This window comes from Trichosurus vulpecula, chromosome 1 (assembly GCF_011100635.1).
Source record: "Trichosurus vulpecula isolate mTriVul1 chromosome 1, mTriVul1.pri, whole genome shotgun sequence".
NCBI lineage: Eukaryota > Metazoa > Chordata > Mammalia > Diprotodontia > Phalangeridae > Trichosurus > Trichosurus vulpecula.
This window is the reverse complement of record NC_050573.1, coordinates 195,992,117-196,012,637: the sequence shown is the minus strand read 5'-3', so window position 1 is coordinate 196,012,637 and position 20,521 is coordinate 195,992,117. Positions and strand designations below refer to the sequence as shown.

Sequence of the window (20,521 nt, the reverse complement as noted above, 5' to 3'; positions counted from 1 at the left end):
TAAAACATATCATTCATTATAAAGCAAAACATATCATTTGGTGACATTCCTAAATATTGGTTTACGATTCAAATGTGATCCACCCCTAGGTCCCAGCAAGATAATCTCTTCAATCAATCATCCCCAAAATAATTATTAATAATTCAAATGTCCACCCCTAAATCCTTGTATCCATTACATAGGATCAATAATATCATAACAATAAAACAACACAGCAAGGATAACACAAAATAAGTAAACAGAACACTATCATCATTTCCACCCCCCTTGAACGATTGGGGCTCAAAATCTTGGGGTGAGGGGTGAAGGTCTCATTTTCCATAGCTTCTTCATGCTGAAATTGGATGTAGAGATGGCCCTGCCCCCAAAAAGTCCCATTCCAGAGGTCATTTCTTTAACGAGCTGGCAGGAATTCCAAGAATGCTACATGCTTAGGCAGTCACCGGAAAGTGCAGGGTGCTTAAGCCTGAAGGAAACAAAACTAGCAACAAGGTTAGCCAAAACAAAGGACAAAAAGAATAGACAAGTATGGACTATAATTCTTCAAATAAAATCATCTCAAGTTTGGTTGAGATTTCAGTTATGCAAAGATCCAACATCAGAGCCAAACTCAGGTGGGAAATGTTTCTTTTCAAAAGGAACATAATGAGGAAGCCAAGAGGATCCCACTCTAGATAGAGACTAAGATTGTCCTCCCAGCCTTTCCCCAAATGTACAAGTTTTCATCCGTTAATCACACAAAGTTACCTTTCCTCTGAGTGGCTTATGGCATTTACCAGCATCAGCCATACGTGTGGAGTCTGTGAATCTATTATTATAACCTATTCACGGTAAAATATATGGTTCAGGGGTACGATTTGGTAATTATTTTCCCCTGAATAGACAACTGTTACAGTGTTGTCCTTCCCATGGGCTATAACTTCTGCAGCCTTTGGAATATCATCTGGCTTCCGTTTTACCCATACCTTAGCTCCTGACTTTATTCTATCAATGGAGCAAGACCCTTTTGCCCCTCTAGTAGTTATTTTGGGAGGAGGGTTAGTTTTCACAAAGGGTATTTTTTCACAGGGGATAATAATGACTTGAACCATCCTATCATTTCTACAAAATTGTACAGGTTTTTTACCCATATTCTGGAGTGTCACAACAATTTCTTTTTGATAATTAGAATCTATCACTCCAGCCAATACATGTATTCCTTGAGCCGCTAATCCTGGTTTAGGTAATATCCGTCCAAGATGATTCTTGGGGATTCTCATACATACTCCAGTAGGGGTTTTTCTTATCTCTTTCCTATTTAACCTAAAATTCTCTATACAATGTAAATCATATCCTGCTGAACCAGGTGTTCCTGGACTTGGTAGTGGGACATCTTCCCTCACAGTCCAAAATTCAATGTTTTGGATCTCACATGTTTGCTGTTCTCTGATCTGCAGATTTGGGGTCATCATTCTGGATAGAGGTGTACTCCCCCCTAAGGGCCTATTATTCAAATTACGTAAGGCAATAGACAAATTATCCTTCCAATGTCGATATGAATTATTTGAGCTTAATTTTCTCAGCTGTTCTTTCAACAATCCATTCATTCTTTCAATTAGCCCAGATGCTTGTGGGTAATATGGAATATGATATATCCATTCTATATTATTCAACACACAATATCTTTTCACTTCTTTGCCCTTGAAATGTGACCCATTGTCACTTTGAATCTGCATTGGGGTTCCATAATATAAACTTACAATATCTAAAGTTTTACAGGTGTTTTTCTGAGTTGCGTCTTTATAAGGACAAGCCACTAGTACACCTGAATAGGTGTCAACACACGTACATACATATTTACATCCTTTATCCTGGGGTAGTGGGCCAATATAATCTATCTGCCAAATTTGGGCTGGAACTTTTCCCCTTGCTATTTCTCCAGTAACTATCCTAGGAAGAGTTCGTTCTTTTTCTAATTGGCATATACAACACTCCTCTGTTATTTGTTTTAACAACGCATGAGAAATACTGATACCTCGATCCTGTGCCCATCGATGGGTGGCCTGGACCCCTAAATGGCCAGCAGTCTGGTGGACCCATCTTGCTAAGGCTGGGTCATCAGTTGGAGTCGGAGTAGGGGCAATACATTCAGTAGCAATCTTTGCTAGTCGATCCGCATGTGCATTGTACTCACGTTCTGGTGTGGTCAGGGTTGCATGAGCATCAACATGAAAAACTGACAGATCTGTAACCAAAGACATGTCCCATATATTTTCCCATAACTCTTTACCCCAAACTTGTTTGCCATGAATCTCCCAATTCTGATTCCTCCATATAGGCATCCACGTAGCTAATCCATTAGCTACCGCCCACGAGTCAGTAAATATATGACACTGTCCTCCTTTCTCTGCTCTGATGGCCTGATGCACTGCCATCAGTTCAGCATATTGGCTACTTCCACCTATCCCAGAACTTTCCAGAGTTCTCCTTGTACAGGGGTTATAGGCTACTGCTTTCCAATGTCTCTTCTGTCCTAAATATTTTGCTGTCCCATCAGTAAACCAAGCATGTTTCTTCTGTTCTTCATTTAGTCCGTCATATCCATTATTCCATTTCACTAAGGATGGTACCATCTGTTGCTTAGATTCAAGGGGCTTTTCATTGCTCTCAGTATCAATGTTCGCCACAGATTCATGTAGAGCAGAAACTCCATTTTTGCCTGCTCTGGACCTATTCTGAATATACCACTTTCCATCCCATCCTCGTCGCCAAATGTATTAGGAGGGCAGAGTTTATAATCTCAAAGAGGATCATAAACATGTCTGAAAGGTTCGGAACCGCCGGATATAAGAAACTCTCAAAGTAGAAGGCAGAAGAATCAAAACATTTATTTAGGCTCCACAGTAACCAACCCATGAACCAGCAACCCCATTTTGATATATTGATCAAAAGCTTCCAGGCCCAATAAGTACGCCTTGAAAGAGTAACCAGGAGGCTACAGAGAAGCATGATTGCGTAAAGCAAAATCATGTTTCCCCCTCTATGGTAATAAGATTACCCACTGGCCTGAAGTCTTTGTTCAGCTTTCTCCCGTAGGTCAGCTCTGCTACTGGCAGCTCCTGCTTCAGCTGTGTCTGTGGCTGTAACTGTCGCTGTAACTGTCGCTGTAACTGTCGCTGTAACTGTCTCTGGCTCCAACCGGAAAAGGAAAAAAGGATCTTCAAGCTGTCCTCTCCCCTCTTATAGAGTTTTTGACATCATCAAGCACCGCCTGAACGACCAGGGCCGATTGGTTCTTGACTTGGCCCCTCCCCCTAGTGTAGCCGTTAACACCTCCCCTCAGCCAGCCCCATGACTCATCACACAGGAAGTTGTCTGCTTCCTGGAATGCTCTTTGGGCTTCCTGCCCCGGAAGAGCAAGCCACAGTGTCCAGAGGCTCAATGAGGTAAGCTGAGTCATTCAAAGAAAACAAAGGCCATTCTGGCTACAATCAGGGATCTGGGATTTCATTGGTGTGCGTGTTCTTCCACTTACACAGATTGCAGCTCCTTTATAACTTAAAATAGATGGTCCTTAAGAGTTGTTAGCCAGCCTAGAGTTGGTCAACTAAATTTCATTGGTTTGGTCGTCATCCAACAGACTCATGAACTATCACCATCAGGACTGTATTTGAGGCTTTTCCAGCTTGTTAGGACCTGCCAAAATTTGCGCTCTGTTAGCATAGCCTTGAGCCCTGGAGAACTCAGAGTCAGCTGCATGTCAGATGTGTCAAGATACAGAATCCAAATAGGTCTTTAGTGGATGTGAATTATAGCAAATGAAATAAATGTCTTAAAGATTTTTTAAAAAACCATAAATGTCAAATTCCAGAAACATTACTTGGAGAGAATAAATTTGATGAAATGTATTTTTCCTAAGAAATGAAACCCGAACTCTTATGGTTGGTTTGGCATTTGTTAAATAATGCTGAGAAATTGATCTAATTCAGACATTTTCTGCTTTTAGAAGCAATAAATTCATGGAAAATATCTCTTAAGGTGGATTGCTGTAAAGTGAAACCCTGGTGTTAGATTTGGACATCACTGGAAACTAGTGGAGAAAGGTGCTGAAAAGCGACACAGGACTTTTTGTTAGGCAGCCAGTGAGAGGACTAGTGAAATGGCATAAAGTCATCTGCTTCTTGTCCTTTGTCGTCCTAAAATACTTTATAGATGTGGTCTCACCTTTGTGTGGTCGTTGCCTGCCATCCGTCTTCCTTGTAGTCAATTTATTCCTCAGTTTTAGGTCAAGGCTACATAGTAAGTTGGTGATAGCACTTTAGCATAAAAGTCATGATTTGATGCCTCCATAGTCATTCATTTGCATTACTTCTTTGCAAGCTACTCAGCAGCCTTTCAGCCCACAAGAGAGGATTGAGGATGTTATGAAAAGGAAGATTTAATAGTAGTATTTGAAGCATTTTTCAAAAATACTTTAAACACCCAAGAGAAATACTTATGGAAATGAATCAAGCCTGCACATAAAATCAATTCAAATGGTTTAGCACTTCAGAGAAAATACTGAATAATCAATAAACATTTATTAAGTGCCTACTTTGTGCCAAAGATTCAAGTAAATAGTTTAAAAAGCCTGGCTGTTCCTCAGAATATTGTGAGGTATAGAAAGAATCATGTAAATTAAAGTTTTAAGATCAGCACTTGAGCCCATTTTAGGCTCAACAGCATTATTAAAATTTGTAAATATAATTTAGCAGGGGGTGGGGAACTTGTGGCCTTCTAGGTCCTTGGGTACGGCCTTTTGACTGGGGCCAAGTTTTACAGAACAAATCCTTTTATTAAGGGGATTTATTCTCTGAAGTTTGGATTCAGTCAAAGGGCTGCACTTCAAGATCTAGAGGTCCACATGTGGCCATGAGGCTTGCAGGTTCCCTACCCAAGTTTTAGATAATAACTCACCTTTATTTGATGCTTTGAAGTTTACAAAGTAATCTTAAGACAGGTGGGATTGTGCAGGTTTTCAAAGTAAAGATCCCCATTTTGATGATGAAGAAACTGAGGCTTTAGAGATAAAGTGATACCCGTGGTGATGCAGCCAAAATCATGGAATGCTAGAATTACGTGGGACTGACTTCAGTCATCTTTTCTAGCCCATACCTGAAGAGAAATATCTCCTGCAAACATCCCTGTGGAATGGTTACCTGATTCTTAATGATCTCCAGCAAGGGGGCCTCCCTATCTTCCAGGGCAGCCCATTCTCCTTTTTAACAACTCCTTTATTATTTAGAAGTTTTTTTCTTATTTCTAGTCCAAACCTTCCTTTCTGCAACTTATACTCATTGTTCTTTTGGCTCTGGGACTAAACAAAACAAATATATCCCTTGTCCATAGGAAAGCCTTTTAGAGATATGAAATATCTATTAAATCCCTCCTAAGTTTTCTCTTCTTTAGGCTAAGCATCCCCAGTTCTTTCATTTGATCCTTCTGTGATAGGATCTCCAATATTCTCCCTAGTCACCCATTTTTTGGACATATTCCCACAGGCCTTGAAGTGTGGTATTTGGATCTGAACATAGTGTTCAAACACAGGCGTTTTCTGACCTGTGTAAGTTGCAGAAGGATTATCACATCCCTGTTTCTCGGTACTGTGTTTCTCTTAAGGCATTGTAGGAGCATTTGCTTTCTTTGCTGCCATATTGGAGTGTTGACACGTAGAACCTATAGTCCACTAAACTTTCCAATCTATTTCAGACTACTTCTCCATCTTGAACTTGTGAAATTGTTTTTTTTTTGACTGAAACATAGGACTTTATTTTCATCTCTGTTAAATTTCATCTTATCAGATGAGGCCAATTGGGTCTTGACTTTGTCCTCCACAAATTTGATAATCATACCATCTCTGCTATTGACCAAATCAGGGATTACAGTACTATTGTAATACTATAGAACAGCATAGGGCCCAAAACAGATCCCAGGGGCATGTTTTTAGAGATCTTTTTTCAGCTGACGTTGGCTTGTCTTTTTGTTGGATCATTCAGCCAGTTCTGAGTGGTATATAGGGTGTTCTGCTGGGGGACTAGTACCTCTGGTGTGAGGGCTTGCCATCAAACCCTTTTGAGGGCTGTTCATCCACCTTTCATATCTACCTATCACTGAGCTCTCACCCGTGACTTCAAAAAGCTATAACATGCATGGTGGCCACACCCCAATAAAATCCTTTTGGTAGACAGGCTAAACCAGGTTGAAGGTAACTGACAGGCCTCAAACCCATCTGAATTAGGGGGGATGTCTACCCCAAGCATGTCAAGACTTCCCCTGGCAGAATGGTCTGATGAGAATAGTTTGTTCCAACAGCCATGAAGGTGGCTGAAGCAGGTGCTGTGGAGCGCTTAGTCAGACATAAAAGATGCCAGGGTCATTCACTGTGTCCCGGGCCATTGCCAGTCATCTTGATTTTTGTCTTGCCACTGGACCTTCAGTGATTCTGGAAGAGAGAGTGAGGCTGATGACTTTGGAACTCTGCCTCACTTAAATGCAATTCATGATCAAGTCAGGATCTCACCCTCATGATGTCATTGCCCTCCTCAAAAACAAAAGATGAACAACAACAACGTGGTAGAATTTTGTCAGAAATTGAAGTTCATCTTACCAGACTATGATATGTAGACTTAGATTTTCCCTCCTTTCAAAAAAAATTAGGACATTTGTCCTTTCCTCCCCACACCTTCCAGTACTCTCTCATCTTTCAAAGATTTTTGATACCCATTCAGCAATCACAACTGCCAGTCCTTTCAGAATCCTTTATGTAGGTTCTCTCCCAGCCCCACTTCTAATTTCAAACTTTTCCACCTCCTGGCTGATAGTCTGTCTTACCCTGGTGATGTCTCCACTCCTTTGGTCTCTTTCTCTGATTTATGAGTTCCTGCTTGGGACCATCATTTCAGGAAACACTCAAAACTGTGTTCACTTCTGTCCTGGCTCCACTCCTGATTCTTAGTACTTTTCTACCATTTGTCCCTCTTGCCTGCCCACTTTTATCAGTTGTCTTCCCCCATTGAAACAGAATAAAAATAATAGTTGAATAGTTCTGCCATCTCTCCTCTGACTGTTTTTTCATCATCTTGTCTACCCCAAGCAGAGGTACTAACCCTGCTTTGATCTTCCTTTTAAAGAAAACACAAACCAACAAAAGTCACTTTGATTTTTCTTTAGCTAGTAAGTGAATTGGTCTTAGATGTATTAGTAGCAATAAATTTGTGTAAGTGTTGAATCTAAAACTTGAACCCAGGTCTCTCTTAATTGCAAGTCTGATGTTCTTTTCACCAGAGCTTTATAGAAGTAGATGGTATCAAAATGTTGGGAACTATTTTAATTTATTTTTCAGGTAAATCGGTTACTGGAAATTGCTGATTTTGGACCCTCTGATGAAAAAGATTTGACACCAAGTGATCCAAGGTAAATAGCCTGATATTTCCTCTCATGCTTAGCCTCAATTGAAGGCTGCTTTTATGTGTATGTGTTGTTCCTAACACATGATATAACTTCCTGTTGTACCAGAAGTGTAATCAAAATACCCCTTGTTAGCATATATGTCTATTGTATGAACTTTTCAAGGCTTATGATTTTATACGATCTTAATAATTTTGCTACATTTTTAGTATTTTCATGTGGTATTCTTTCAATTTACATTGTTATAGTTACTATGTATATTGTTTTCTTGGCTGTACTTCACTCTGCATAAATTCCTATAGATATTTCTATGCTTCTCCACATTCATCACATTCAACATTTCTTACAGCACAGTAATGTTCTGTTGCACTCGTGTACCATAATTTGTTTAGCCATTCCCCAGTTGATGGGCATGTACTTTATTTCCAATTCTTAGTTATCACAAAGTGTTTCTGTAAACATTTCAGAATATACAGAGACTTTTTTCTTACTGATTGCTTCCTCGTGGTATAAGCCCAATAATGGAGTCTCTGGTTCAAAGGATATGGACATTTTAGTACTTTATTTGCATAATTCCAAGTTGCTTTTCAAAATAGTTGTACCATTTACAGCTCCACCAACATGTATTAGTACACCTATCCTTCTACAACTTTTCCACCATTGACTTTTGCCATTTTTATCATTTTCGCCAGTTTGTGGCTTATGAATTACACTTTTTTTTGCTTTGTTATTTCTGTATTTATTATCTAATTTTTCTTTACATGGCAATTTAAATCATTGTTATACATGAAAAATATTTCGAGTAAAGTGAAGATATATATATATATATATATATATATGTGTGTGTGTGTGTGTGTGTGTGTGTGTGTGCATGTATGTGTGTATGGTGTATATGTATATGTATATATATATAATATGAAGTAGTATAGATTTTTAAAAATTTAATAGTTTATTTTTTCCTCAATTACATGTAAAGACAGACGATTCTTTTTTTTTTTTAATTTTGAGTTTTGAATTCTCTTCCTCCCTCCCATTCCTCTCACTGAGAAGGCAAGCAATTCACATAGGTTATGTGTGTAGTCATGCAAAATGCATTTCTATATAAGACATGTTGTGAAAGAAAACAGACAAATTTTTTAAAAATAAAGGAAAATATCTTTGATCTGCATTCAGGCTCCACCAGTTCTTTCTCTGGTGATGGATAGCACCTTTCATCATAGATCCTTCAGAATTATCTTAGATCATTGTATTGCTTAAAATAGTTGAGTTATTCACAGTAGATCATCTTACAATATTGCTGTTACTGTGTACAATGTTCTCCTGGTTCTTTTCATTTCACTTTGTATCAGTTCATGTAAGTCTTTCCAGGTTCTTCTGAGAGCATCCTACTTGTCATTTCTCATAGGACAATAGTATTCCATCCTATCATATACAACTTGTTCTGCCATTCTCCAATTGATGGACATCACCTCTAATTCCCGTTCTTTGCCACTACTAAAAGAGCTGCTATAAATATTTGTGTACATATTTTTGTTTATCTCTTTGGGATACAGACCTAATAATGGTATTGCTGAGTCAAAGAGTATGCATGGTTTTATAGCCCTTTGGGCATAGTTCCAAATTATTCTCCAGAGTGGTTGAATCAGTATACAACTTCATTAGTGTTTTAATTTTCCAACATCTCCTCCAACATTTCTTGTTTTCCTTTTCTGTCATATTTGCCAATCTGATAGGTATGTGGTGGTAGCTCAGAGTTGTTTTAATTTGCATTTCTCTAATGAATACTGATTTAGAGCATTTTTTCATATGCCTATAGATAGCTTTTATTACTTTCTCTTAAAACTGCCTGTTCATATCTTTTGACCATTTTTCAGTGAGAAATGGCTCTTATTTCTGTAAATTTGATTCAGTTTTCTATATATTTGAGAAATGAGATCTTTATCAGAGAAACTTACTGTAAAAATTTTTTTCGTGGTAATGATTACTATCTATTTCCCTTTATCCTATTTTCCCCCTGTTTATCTTACTCTCTCCTTTCACTATGTCCATTCTCAAAAGTTTTTTGCTCCTGGCTTTTACCTCCTTCCTTCTATGAGCCCCTCTTCACTACTACATCTTCTCTTATTCCCTTCCCCTCTTTCTGTATGAGAAGATAGATTTCTATATCCAATTGAATGTGTATATTATTCCCTCTTTGAGCCAGTTCCAATGAGAATAAAGTTCACACACTTTCTCCCTGCCCCCAACTTCCACCTTCTTCCTCTTCACTGTAAAATCTTTTTCAAGCTTCTTTTATGTCGATAATTTAACCCATTCTATCTCTCCCTTTGCCATTCTTCCAGTGCATTCTTCTTTCTCACCCTTTAATTTCTTTTAGATAATCATCTCATCATATTCAGCTCACACCTGTGCTTTCTGTCTATGTGTACTCCTTCTAACTGCCCTAATAATGAGAAAGTTTTTAGGAGTTACAAGTATCATTTTTCCATGTAGGAATGTAAATAGTTTAACCTTAGTGAATTCCTTATGATTTCTTTCCTGTTTACTTTGTTTATGCTTCTTTTGAGCCTTGTATTTGAAAATCACATTTTCTACTGAGCTCTGGTCTTTTCATCAGGAAGGTTGAAAGTCCTCAATTTCTTTTCATTATCCATTTTTTCCCCCAAAGAATTAAACTTAGTTTTGCTGGGTAGGTAATTCTTGGTTGTAATCCTTGCTCTTTTGCCCTCTGGGATATCATATTCTAAGCCCTCGGATCCTTTAAGGTAGAAACTACTAAATCTTGTGCTAGACTGAATATGGCTCCACAATATTTGAATTGTTTCTTTCTGGCCGCTTGTAGTATTTTATCCTTGATGTGGGAGCTCTGGAATTTGGCTATAATATTTCTGGGAGTTTTCATTTTGGGATCTCTTTTAGGAGGTGATTGATGGATTCTTTTTATTTCTATTTTGCCCTCTGGTTCTACAGTATCAGGGAAGTTTTCCTGGATAATTTCTTGAAAGATGTTGTCTAGACTCTTTTTTTGATCATGGCTTTCATGTCATCCAATAATCCTTAAATTATCTCTCCTGTGTCTATTTTCTAGGTCAGTTGTTTTTCCAATGAGATACTTCATTTTTTCTTCTGTTTTTTTTCATTCTTTTGATTTTGTTTTATTGGGTTTTTTTTTTTTTGATGTCTCATGGAGTCATTAGCTTCCACTTGCTCAATTCTAATTTTTAAGGAATGATTTTCTTCAGTGAGCTTTTGTACCTCTTTTTCCATTTGGTCAGTTCTACTTTTTAAGGAATTCTTTTCTTCAGTGGTTTTTGTACCTCTTTTTTCATGTGGCCAATTCTGCTTTTTAAGGAGTTTTTCTCTTCAGTGAATTTTTGTATGTCTTTTTCTCTTTGGCCAATTCTGCTTTTTGTTTTCATCAGTATGTTTTTGTGCCTTCTTTACCAAGCTGTCGGCTTTTTTTTCATGATTTTCATTCATCACTCATTTCTCTTCCCAATTTTTCTTCTACCTCTTTTACTTAATTTTTAAAATCTTTTTTGAGCCCTTCCATGACCCAAGGCCAATTTATAGTTTTCTTTGAGGCTTTCGACAGAGGAACTTTGACCTCTTCTTCTGAGTTTGTGTTTTGATTTTCCCTGTTCCCGTAGTAACTTTCTGTAGTCAGGATCTTTTCTACTGTTAGCTCATTTTCCAGCCTATTTCTTGACTTTTAACTCTTTGCTGAAGTGGGGCTTGGCTTTCCAAGTGGAGGGGTCTCTGTTGCAAGCTTCAGGTTTTTTGTGCAGATGTTTTCAGAGGGGACCTGTAAGTTTTTAGTTCTTTCAGGGAGGTGTGATCTAGGGAGAGGTGTGTTTACCACTCTCCTGTACTGTGCACTAGTCTGTGAGCAATCACAAGTACTTTTGTACCCTGGAACTGTGACCAGGATCCCAGCTCTCCTGTGGTTGCAAGTTCTGTTGTGCTAGTGTTCCTCCTTGCCCTGGGACTGAGATTCAGGACTGTGACCCAGATCCAAATATGGGCAAGGTCCTGCCCCTGGTGCTCACAAAGGGACTCCTGTAATCTCCTTCTGATTAGTTGTCAGACATTCTTACCGTCTGTGGACTGAGAAGTCCAGAAGCCACCACTGTTGCCACTGATTTAATTGCCCTGAAAGCCTGCTCCTGGTTTGCTGGGGCCTTGTCTGTGCTAGCGTGGCCTGCATTGGACTGTGCTCCACTCTAATCCTGGTGCAATAGACCTTTCCTGCTGACCTAAGTTGTCTTGGGCTGGAAAATTGTTTCACTCCATCCTTTTTTGGGTTCTGCTGCTCTGGAATTTGTTTTGGGGATATTTAAAGGTGTGTGGAGAGGTTTGGGGAAGAGCTTAAGCAAGTCCCTGCCTTTTTCTCTACCACTGTGGCTCTGCCTCCCTTCCTGATCCCTTGAAGTGATGTAGATTGTCATCATGGCCTGTCATAAATGTGCAAGAGCTTATCTGCAAGGATCATAGCATAATCCCCCTATGTGCCTAACACTTAATAGTGTTTAAAAGTTGGGTTGGCCACTTGGCAAGGGTGGGAGATGATAGATAGACCACTACATGCATAGATACTCTCCTTAGCCTCTCAGTATCAGGAGAAAGTAAGGATGGTCTCCAATACATTGAGTAAATCTTTGTTGTGAACATCTAGGAGAACATGGTTGTATAATTGCACAGGAGATAGGCATGGGTGGGTTGTGATCTACTTTGTACTTGGGATACACAGACAAAAATGAAATAGTCACTCCCTTACATTCTGTTTGGAGAGACAACTTGTCCATGTATAGATATAGATAGACACACACACACACACACACACACACACGTAAATTAGACAGGGTGATTTTTGGAGAGAGGGTATCAGGAGCTAGAAGAATTAATAAAGGCTCTATGTTGAAGTTATCATGTTGAGTTATCTTTTTTTCTCTTTTGTTAAAATAATTTTTTTCTATTTTTTAAAAATTACATTTTAATTTTTTTCAGTGACAGTGTACCTTCTTTCCTTCCCATCTCATTCCTTTCCCACTCCCATTGAGAAAGAATAACAAAATTCCTATTGCAAAGCCAAACAAAATATTGTCCATATCTAAAAATATATGTCTCATTCTACACTCTGAGTATGTTACCTGTCAGGAGGTGGATAGCATCATGAATCCTCTGGAATTATGGTTGGTCATTGCATTGATCAGAGTTCCAAAGTCTCTGAGAGTTGTTTGTCTGTATAGTAACATTATTTGCATAAATTGTTTTCCTGACCTCCTCTACACAATTCCATAAAAGTCTTTCCAGATTTCTATAAAACCATCCCTTTCATCATTTCTTGTAAGTACTACTGTATTCTATCACATTCATCTACCTTGTCTGGTTCAGCCATTCCCCAGTTGATAGCCTGCCTCCTAGTTTCCAATTCTTTGCCATGACGTTGAGAGCACCTGTAAATATTTTTGTACATATAGGTCTTTTTCCCCTTTGCTTGATCTTTTGGAGATATGAGCCCAGTAGTTTTATTAATGGGTCAAAAGGGTTTACACAGTTTAGTAAGTTTTGGGACACATTACAAATTTTTTTATTCAACAGCTGAATAAGTCCATAGCTCAACTAATAGTTCATTAATTTATTTTCCCACAGCCCTGCCAGAATTTTCTATTTTCCATTTTTTGTCAACTTTGCCAATCTGTGTGAGGAGGAACCATAGAGTTGCTTTACATATGCTTTTCTAATTATTAGTAGTTTAGAGCAATTTTTCATATGGCTGTTGATAGCTTTCTTTGCAAAGTGTCTGTTCAGATCTTTTGACTATTGATGAATGGCTCTTATTCCTATAAATTTTAATCAGTTCCCTATATAGCTTAAAAATGAAACCTTTATTAGAGAAACTTGCCACAAAGATTTTTTTCCTTCGTTACCTGATTCACATCAGTTATGTCTTAAAAAAAACTTAGGGATTTTAAGACTTGAAGGTAAGGGGAATCATGCATAGGTTTGGAGACAGGATATGGAGTATCTCTTATAATAGAAAAAAAAATCAATTTGTTTTGGAGAGGGTGTGAAGGAGAGTAATAAAACAGATAAGGTAGATTGGGGCCGGGTTAGGGGTTTTAAATGCTAAATAATTTATATTTGCTCCTGATGAAATTTATTGAGAAGGGGAGTGTCATGACCAGACCAGCCCTTTAGGAAAATCATTTGAAGCTGGTGGTGGATGGATTGGAGTGCTGTGAGACTTGAGGCAGAAAGACCAGTTAATGAGGCCATTGCAGTAATCCAGGTGAAGAGTGATGGAGAGGGGCAGCTTGGTGGCACAGTAAATAGAGCACCAGCCCTGGAGTCAGGAGGACATGAGTTCAAATCCAGCCTCAGACACTTGACACACTTACTGTGTGAACTTGGGACAAGTCACTTAAACTCAATTGCCTTGCCTTCCCCCCTCCAAAAAAAAAAAAAGAAAAGAAAAATGATAGAGACCAAAACTGCAAGTGTATACATGGTGAGAAGGGAACAGATGTCAGATTGCTATGGAGGTAGAAATGACAAGATTTGAAAACTGATTAGATATGTGGGGTGAATGAAAGTGGGGAATCAAGTATAACATCAAGATTGAAAACCTGGGTGATAAGAAGAATGCTGGTGCCCTTGATAGAGAAGCTAGGAAGAGGGATGGGCTGGAGGAGGGGAGGAGTTGAAGATACTGAGTTCCATTTTGGACATGTTGAGTTTGAGGTGCCTATGAGGACATCCAATTTGATATGTCAAGGCAGAAACTTTTAAAAATAGATTTGAGAATGGATAGGTAGATAAAAGTGTAATTCTTTATTTTAATTGTCTTTTTCTGCTGTCACCATTGGCAGGCATGTTTAATAACCAGCCTTTCAAATAGCCATTTGTTCTGTGAGAGTTATGATCAATGTCTGCTACGGAGAAGAATGTTAGTCTCATTTAATTCCCAGCTTTATGAACTCATCCTTCATCAGTAAAGAAAACATGGAAGATATCTTGGTGTCTTAAGCTGTTGACACTTATGTGTGAAAAGCTCAACATCAGAGGGTTGGTTTCTGCTTTTTTGATCTACAGAAACTCAGGAAGTTTGTCTACTAAGCTATAGAGGGATTTCAACCAGGCTTGGTGGAAGTAGTACTTACATCAACATAAGAATGAGTCTTTGTCCTTAAAATTATTAGATCATAGATTTAGAACTGGAAGGGATCTTCAGGAACCACCTGTCTAGTCCAGCTCCCTCATTTTACCAGTGAAGAAATGAGGGCCCAGACAGGTGATATTACTTACTGACCCAAAGTCATATAGGTAGTAGTAAGTGAAAAGTCAGGATTCGAGTCACAGGCCTTTTGTCTCCAAGTATAGTATTCTTGCCATTGCATCAAAGCAGATTGTTAAGTCTGGGTTTTGTTTTTTAAGCTTTTAGAAGAGGCATTTATTCAAATGGCTAGCATAGAACAGTAGTTACAAAGTATTCCCTCTAAACATTCATGGAGGGTGGAGTAGGCAGAGTGGGCATAAACTTAATATACAATTCAAGTGAGGAATAGTCAGTCAACAAACATTTATTATGTACTTATATATGGCAGGTATCGTGTTAAGTTCTAGGGATACAAATACAAACAAAAAGAAAGCTGGTCTCTGCCTTCAAGGACGTTTCATTCCTATGGAGGAAGATAACATATAAAAGGGATATGAAAAGCAAGGATTGGGGGAAGTGGAAAGAGTACATTGGAGGTGGAGGAGCTGTATCTGCATAAGGGCATGATGGCATGGCCGCAAAGTCCAGATAGTCAAAAGTAAAGCCAGAAGCAGCATGAAAGAAGCCTGGCTGGGGCCCCTCCCCAAAACGTATACGCTGGGGGGAATTCACTAAGGGGAACAGGAGACTTACAGAGTAGAGTTCTAAGGTCAGAAGGAAACTGAGGCATAGGGGCAACATCTAAAGAATCTGAAGCAGAGCCAGTAGAGAAAACACTGGTAGGGAACCTAGGTTAAAGCACCTCAAAACTGTAGAACGGCAGGGCTTCCATCTTCTTTCTTTTTCTAGGGAGCCCTTACAAAAGTCATACCCTTACATGGTTGCCTTTACCCCATATGGATAATAAATGACTTTAAGCTACATTCTGAACATTTTGCTTTCTTGTATCTCATAGGTTGTTAATAATGATCTCTAGGGCAAGCAGTAAAGTGCCCATTCCTAAAGAGAAATAGTACTTTACAATACAAGCAGCCTCCTACAGATCTTGTGGCTAAGGCTGATATTTTTAATGGTAACACTAAAGTGAATCCAGTGGATTTGAGCTCAGTAATCATGTGTATTCTGATTAAAGACAGGGTGGTTTCCAGTCATTAAAAAAAAAAAAAATTACGTTCTAAGTGATACTGACTTTCACGTACTATTGTAATGGTACTTTCTTGGCAAAAAAAACCCAAAAAAACCAACACAACAATACCAGTTGGCTCCCTGTGATATGTTACTTGCTGCAATGCAATTTATGACTACCAAATGATAGAGAAAGGAGAAGACAGCAATTGCTAGAATTCTACATCCAGGTGTTTTCAAAATGCGTTACTAATAGCTTTTGTTTTTATTTCATTTCTGAATATGTCCCTTTCCCGTTTTCTACTGAGCGACCTATCCCTAAAACAAAGAGAAGAGGAATTGAGTTCTGCAAAACTAATCAACATACCAACGAAGTCTTAACAGTATATACAGGTCCATGCTCATTTAGTTCCCTAGCTGTGCATGGAAGAGAAGGAGGTATATCTTCTAGTATAAAAGGGACTGAGTGCATAATTTGGGATTGGGGTTGCCTTCTTTTTATCCTTTCTGTCATAACACATGCATATGTGAGTGGCTGTGTGGAGCCCTTTCCCTCAGACTACTAAGAAATGATCTCTTCAGCAAAAAAGAATTAAATCATACACCCTTAAACCACATGAAAAACACATCCTACAGTTACAGCCTAGTGTGTTGTTAAAGCATCAATTCTATTGGTGATCAGATGAGACACATTTTGTTTATAGCCAATTTTCTTTCATGTTGTATCCATATAGTAGGGGCTTAATGGCTTTGAAAGGGAAGATAGCATTCTCTCTCTTTCTTAGCCGCTCTTGGTTGAGTACCCTTCACATGAATGGGTAGTTCTGTTTGTTCAATTCACTTGATTCATCTGGCATGTATAAGTGCAAAAATTCATTTGGAGTGCATTTAATGAGGTATTGAATGGCTCTGGAGAAATGTGCTCAACAAAATCACATGTATGGTCATAAAGTGCTCAGGCTGATTAACTCTGAAGCAAAAGTAAGGGCATAAAAATTGTTAGCTTTTTTGCTACATTTTTGGTTCTTCATTACAACCCTAAGTAGTGTGTTATGAAGGTATGTGCATAAATGGGTTAATATGTAGACTATTTTAATGTGGATATTTAAAGAGACTTTATTATGCTGTTCATAGATGATTTCCTCTTTTTTTTTTCTTTAATTCACAGTGAACTTAAAGCTTCAGGACCCTCTATGTCATCTCATGTGTCAGAATTCACCATTCAGCCAAGTCTCTTTGGAATTGACCATGAGGCACTCCACAAACAGATAATGGAGTACAAAAGAAACAAAGGGAAACGACAAGAAAGTGTAAGTGTTGGAAGTGCTGAGCAAGAGCAGGAGCAGGTATCTATGCTGCAGAAGCAAATGAAGAAGAAAATGAAGAAGGCAAAGCGTCCCATGGATGATGACATTACCCCCCAGGAATATTTTCTCAACAGATATTATGATAATCAGCTGGACAAGGATGATACATTTTTTGAAGAACATAAACCAGAGTATGAACTGCAGGAATCATTAGAGAAATTAGAGTTAGAGGATAATAATGTTTGTAAGGAGCAGAGTTCATTAACTACAGGTCTTGAAGAAAATAAACTTAAGAAATGTTAACTTTTCTGATGGTTTTTTAAAAAATTTGGTTTGGTTTGCTATTTAACATTAAACTGGTCCTAAAGATCTACTCCTGTGGTATCATTATGCACATTATTATTATGTGCATTATTATGCTCCTATTTTGAAAATTAAAAGTACATTTTTCCTTTTTCAAAATGGGAAGTTGGTTAAGGAGGCACATCAAAAAATTCAGGGAAGAGTAAAAATTAGTTAGTTAAGAAAAGAAATCAGTTATTTCTTCTGATCTAAACTGGAATCTGGTTTATTGCCATCCCGCTATAGGGTTCATTGAGTGTCTGTAGCTCATTTGTGGATTTAAGCCTGTTTTCCTATGTAAGGAGGACTTAGAAGATTGCTTTCTCTCCTTTTCCCTCTCTGTTGTCTTAATCATTGCAATTGAAAAATATGTTAAGTGCTTAGTTATGTATAGTGCTATGCAGAGGGTATTCCCCAGAAGAACCCTAGCCCTGATAAGAAGCTTTCTTAGTAATACAAGGACTTTAAAGAAGCAACTCTTCAGGTGGTAGTATAAACACATGGAGCCAAAGATGAGCTGTAGCAGAAAGAATGATAAACTTGGAATGTAGTTCTATGTGACCTTGAGCAAGTTAATTAACTTCTCTGGGCCTCAGTTTCCTCAGTTGTAAAACGAGGATGTTGGACTAGATCTCTAAAAGAACCTTCCAGCTTAAGACCTTTGATCATAGAGAATATTTTAAGCCCAATTCTCAGTTGAACTCTCCAAGGTGAGTAGTATATCTGCTGAAGCTCTATTAGAGAGAAAATTGTTAACTTTTTGTCAGTGGGAAGAGAGGGAGAGCCAAATTCTCTTGCTTCAAAATAAACTTAAAGGGGCATTTGGATTTATGCCACCCTCAATTTAGGCTGACTAGTTGGAAATTGGGCTTAACTGATAATAATAAAATTGATTAATTGATAATAGTTGGAAAAAATAATAAAATATATCTTCTAGTATTAAAGAGACTGAGTGCAGTTTGGTAGGCTTTCAAGACCACTTCATTTCTGCTCATCTGTTCCTGAGAAGTAGCTTGTTATTTTAAACTATGTGCCCTGAAAATAATCTCTCATTTATAGTTTATTGTTACCCTGAAATTTCAGAGTAAGTTGCAAAAATGCCTATTATATTTTATGAGTTCGGGCATTGCACATGCTCTGAGTTTAGACTTAAACATTCTCTAAATTTTTGTTGCCTGACTCTCCAAACTTTCACATTAGCCTAACTTTGCATTTAATAAGATGAATTGTTGATGGTAATGCACTTTGCATTGAAGAGACTTTGTGCATGACTTCAGAAATAAGGAGTGAGTAGAAGTCATGAGATAGAATACTTTTCCTTCGTAGCCACAGACCTATTGATTCAAAAGAAAGGTGATTACCAGATTTCAAATACATAAAATTAAACCATGGTTGTGGCCAAGTATAATAAAATTGGAGTAATAAAAGCATATGGGAAAATAGGTTGGATGATTGTGTTTTTAAAAGGTGGATTAGAACCTGTCAAACAGTTATACCTGAAGAGTATTGATTAATGGATTCTAGTCAACAAAGATATGTTAAGCAACTATAGTGAAGTAGAATACCAATTGCTGCTAGGGGAGATACACAGTTTTCTAAGAAATGCTTCTCACCTTTGTGTTTTTAATTTGGTAGAATATGACAGAAGATCTCTAGCGGCATATGATGCATTACTTTTCCTTTGGCCCTGTTCAACATTTTTTTTTTAAATCATTGACTTCAATAAGCTTAGGTGGCAAGCTTATCAAATTAGTAGAAGACATGAAGCTACAAGTTATAGCTTCGCATTTGACATAGTTGGGTTCCAAAAAAATCTTTATACTAAAATAATAGACCAAATTTTATGAAGTGAAATATAACAGTAAATAAATGGAAAGTGCTGCAAATAAGTAGGAAAAAATGCAGCTGCACAAATTCAGTATAGGAGAGACCTGGATAGAAAGCAGATCAAAGTTCAAAAGAAAACAAACAACCCAGAGGGTTTTGTGGATCACAAGTTCAATATGAATCAAAGTGAGTGATAGTTCTGTTGTCGTTTCCTGGTCAGATGGCCTATGGAATATTATGTTCTGAGTAGCAAATTTATGGGGAACATTCATAAGCTACAGCATATTCAAAGAAGGGTGAACTGGGTAAGGGAACTCAAAACCAAATTCGCTGACTTGCTTCAGAGAATTGCCTCAGATAGAGGAAATTCAGGCTCAGGCAAAATAGAGTTATTTTCACATAATTAAAGGGTTATCACAGAAGGATTAAATTTATTCTGTTGGGCCCCAAAGGACAAAACTAGAGCCTGTGAATGAAAATAATGGGTAGATTATTTTAACTCAATATAAGGAGCAACTTTATAACAAAGCAATTAAAAAATGGAATGGGTGAGCCTTGTAGGTAGTGAGTTCCCTGTTACTGTGTATGTTCAAACAGTGGTTGGATGATAACTCATTTAAGATTCATATACAGAAACCAATTTAGTTAAAATTAGAAGAGAGACATAGCTGGAGAGGAATTTTTGCATCATTTCTCTGATAAAAAATGTGACAACCAAGATATAAAAGAAAATGACTGAAATTTGTAAAACTAAGCCATTCCCTAGTAGTCATCAAAGGACATAAACAAGCAGTTTTCAAAGGAATAAATCCAAACTATCAACAACCAAATGAAAAAAATGCTCCAAAGCACTAATGATCAGAGAAATACATATTAAAGAAACTCTGGTTCCACTTTATACCTAGCAAATTTGGTAAAGATGACAATAACTGAAAATGAAATGGTAGGGGGGGGAGGGGTAGAGAGACTGAGAAAACAGGCACACAAACTCTCTATTTCTTCTACAGGAGCCTTTCCCAACCCCTTTTAATTATAGTGACTATGGTATGTGAGTATAATGCAGTTGTATCATAAGAAATGACTAAATGAACAATTTCAGAGAAACCTGGGAAGACCTGCATGAATGGATGAAGACTGAAGTGAGCAGAACCAGGAGAACAGTTTAGACAATAACATTATAAAGAAAAACAACTTTGAAAGATGAGAACCAATGCAATTCATGCAGCCTATAACATTATAAAAAAAATAACTACAGGAATTGAGAGTTAATGTGACA

General features: G+C 37.9%; 1 protein-coding gene across 1 annotated transcript in view; it reads left to right on the top strand.

Moving 5' to 3' along the window:
- Nucleotides 1–17,449, top strand: part of LOC118854585 (putative ribosome-binding factor A, mitochondrial) — a 30,198-nt gene extending 12,749 nt beyond the window's left edge. Inside the window, exons 6-7 of the mRNA XM_036764940.1 lie at nt 7,361–7,431; nt 16,938–17,449. Coding sequence (XP_036620835.1) covers nt 7,361–7,431; nt 16,938–17,379 — 513 coding nt within the window. The 3' untranslated portion in view covers nt 17,380–17,449. The remainder of the gene's footprint in view (nt 1–7,360; nt 7,432–16,937) is intronic.
- The last annotated feature ends 3,072 nt before the right edge of the window (nt 17,450–20,521 follow it).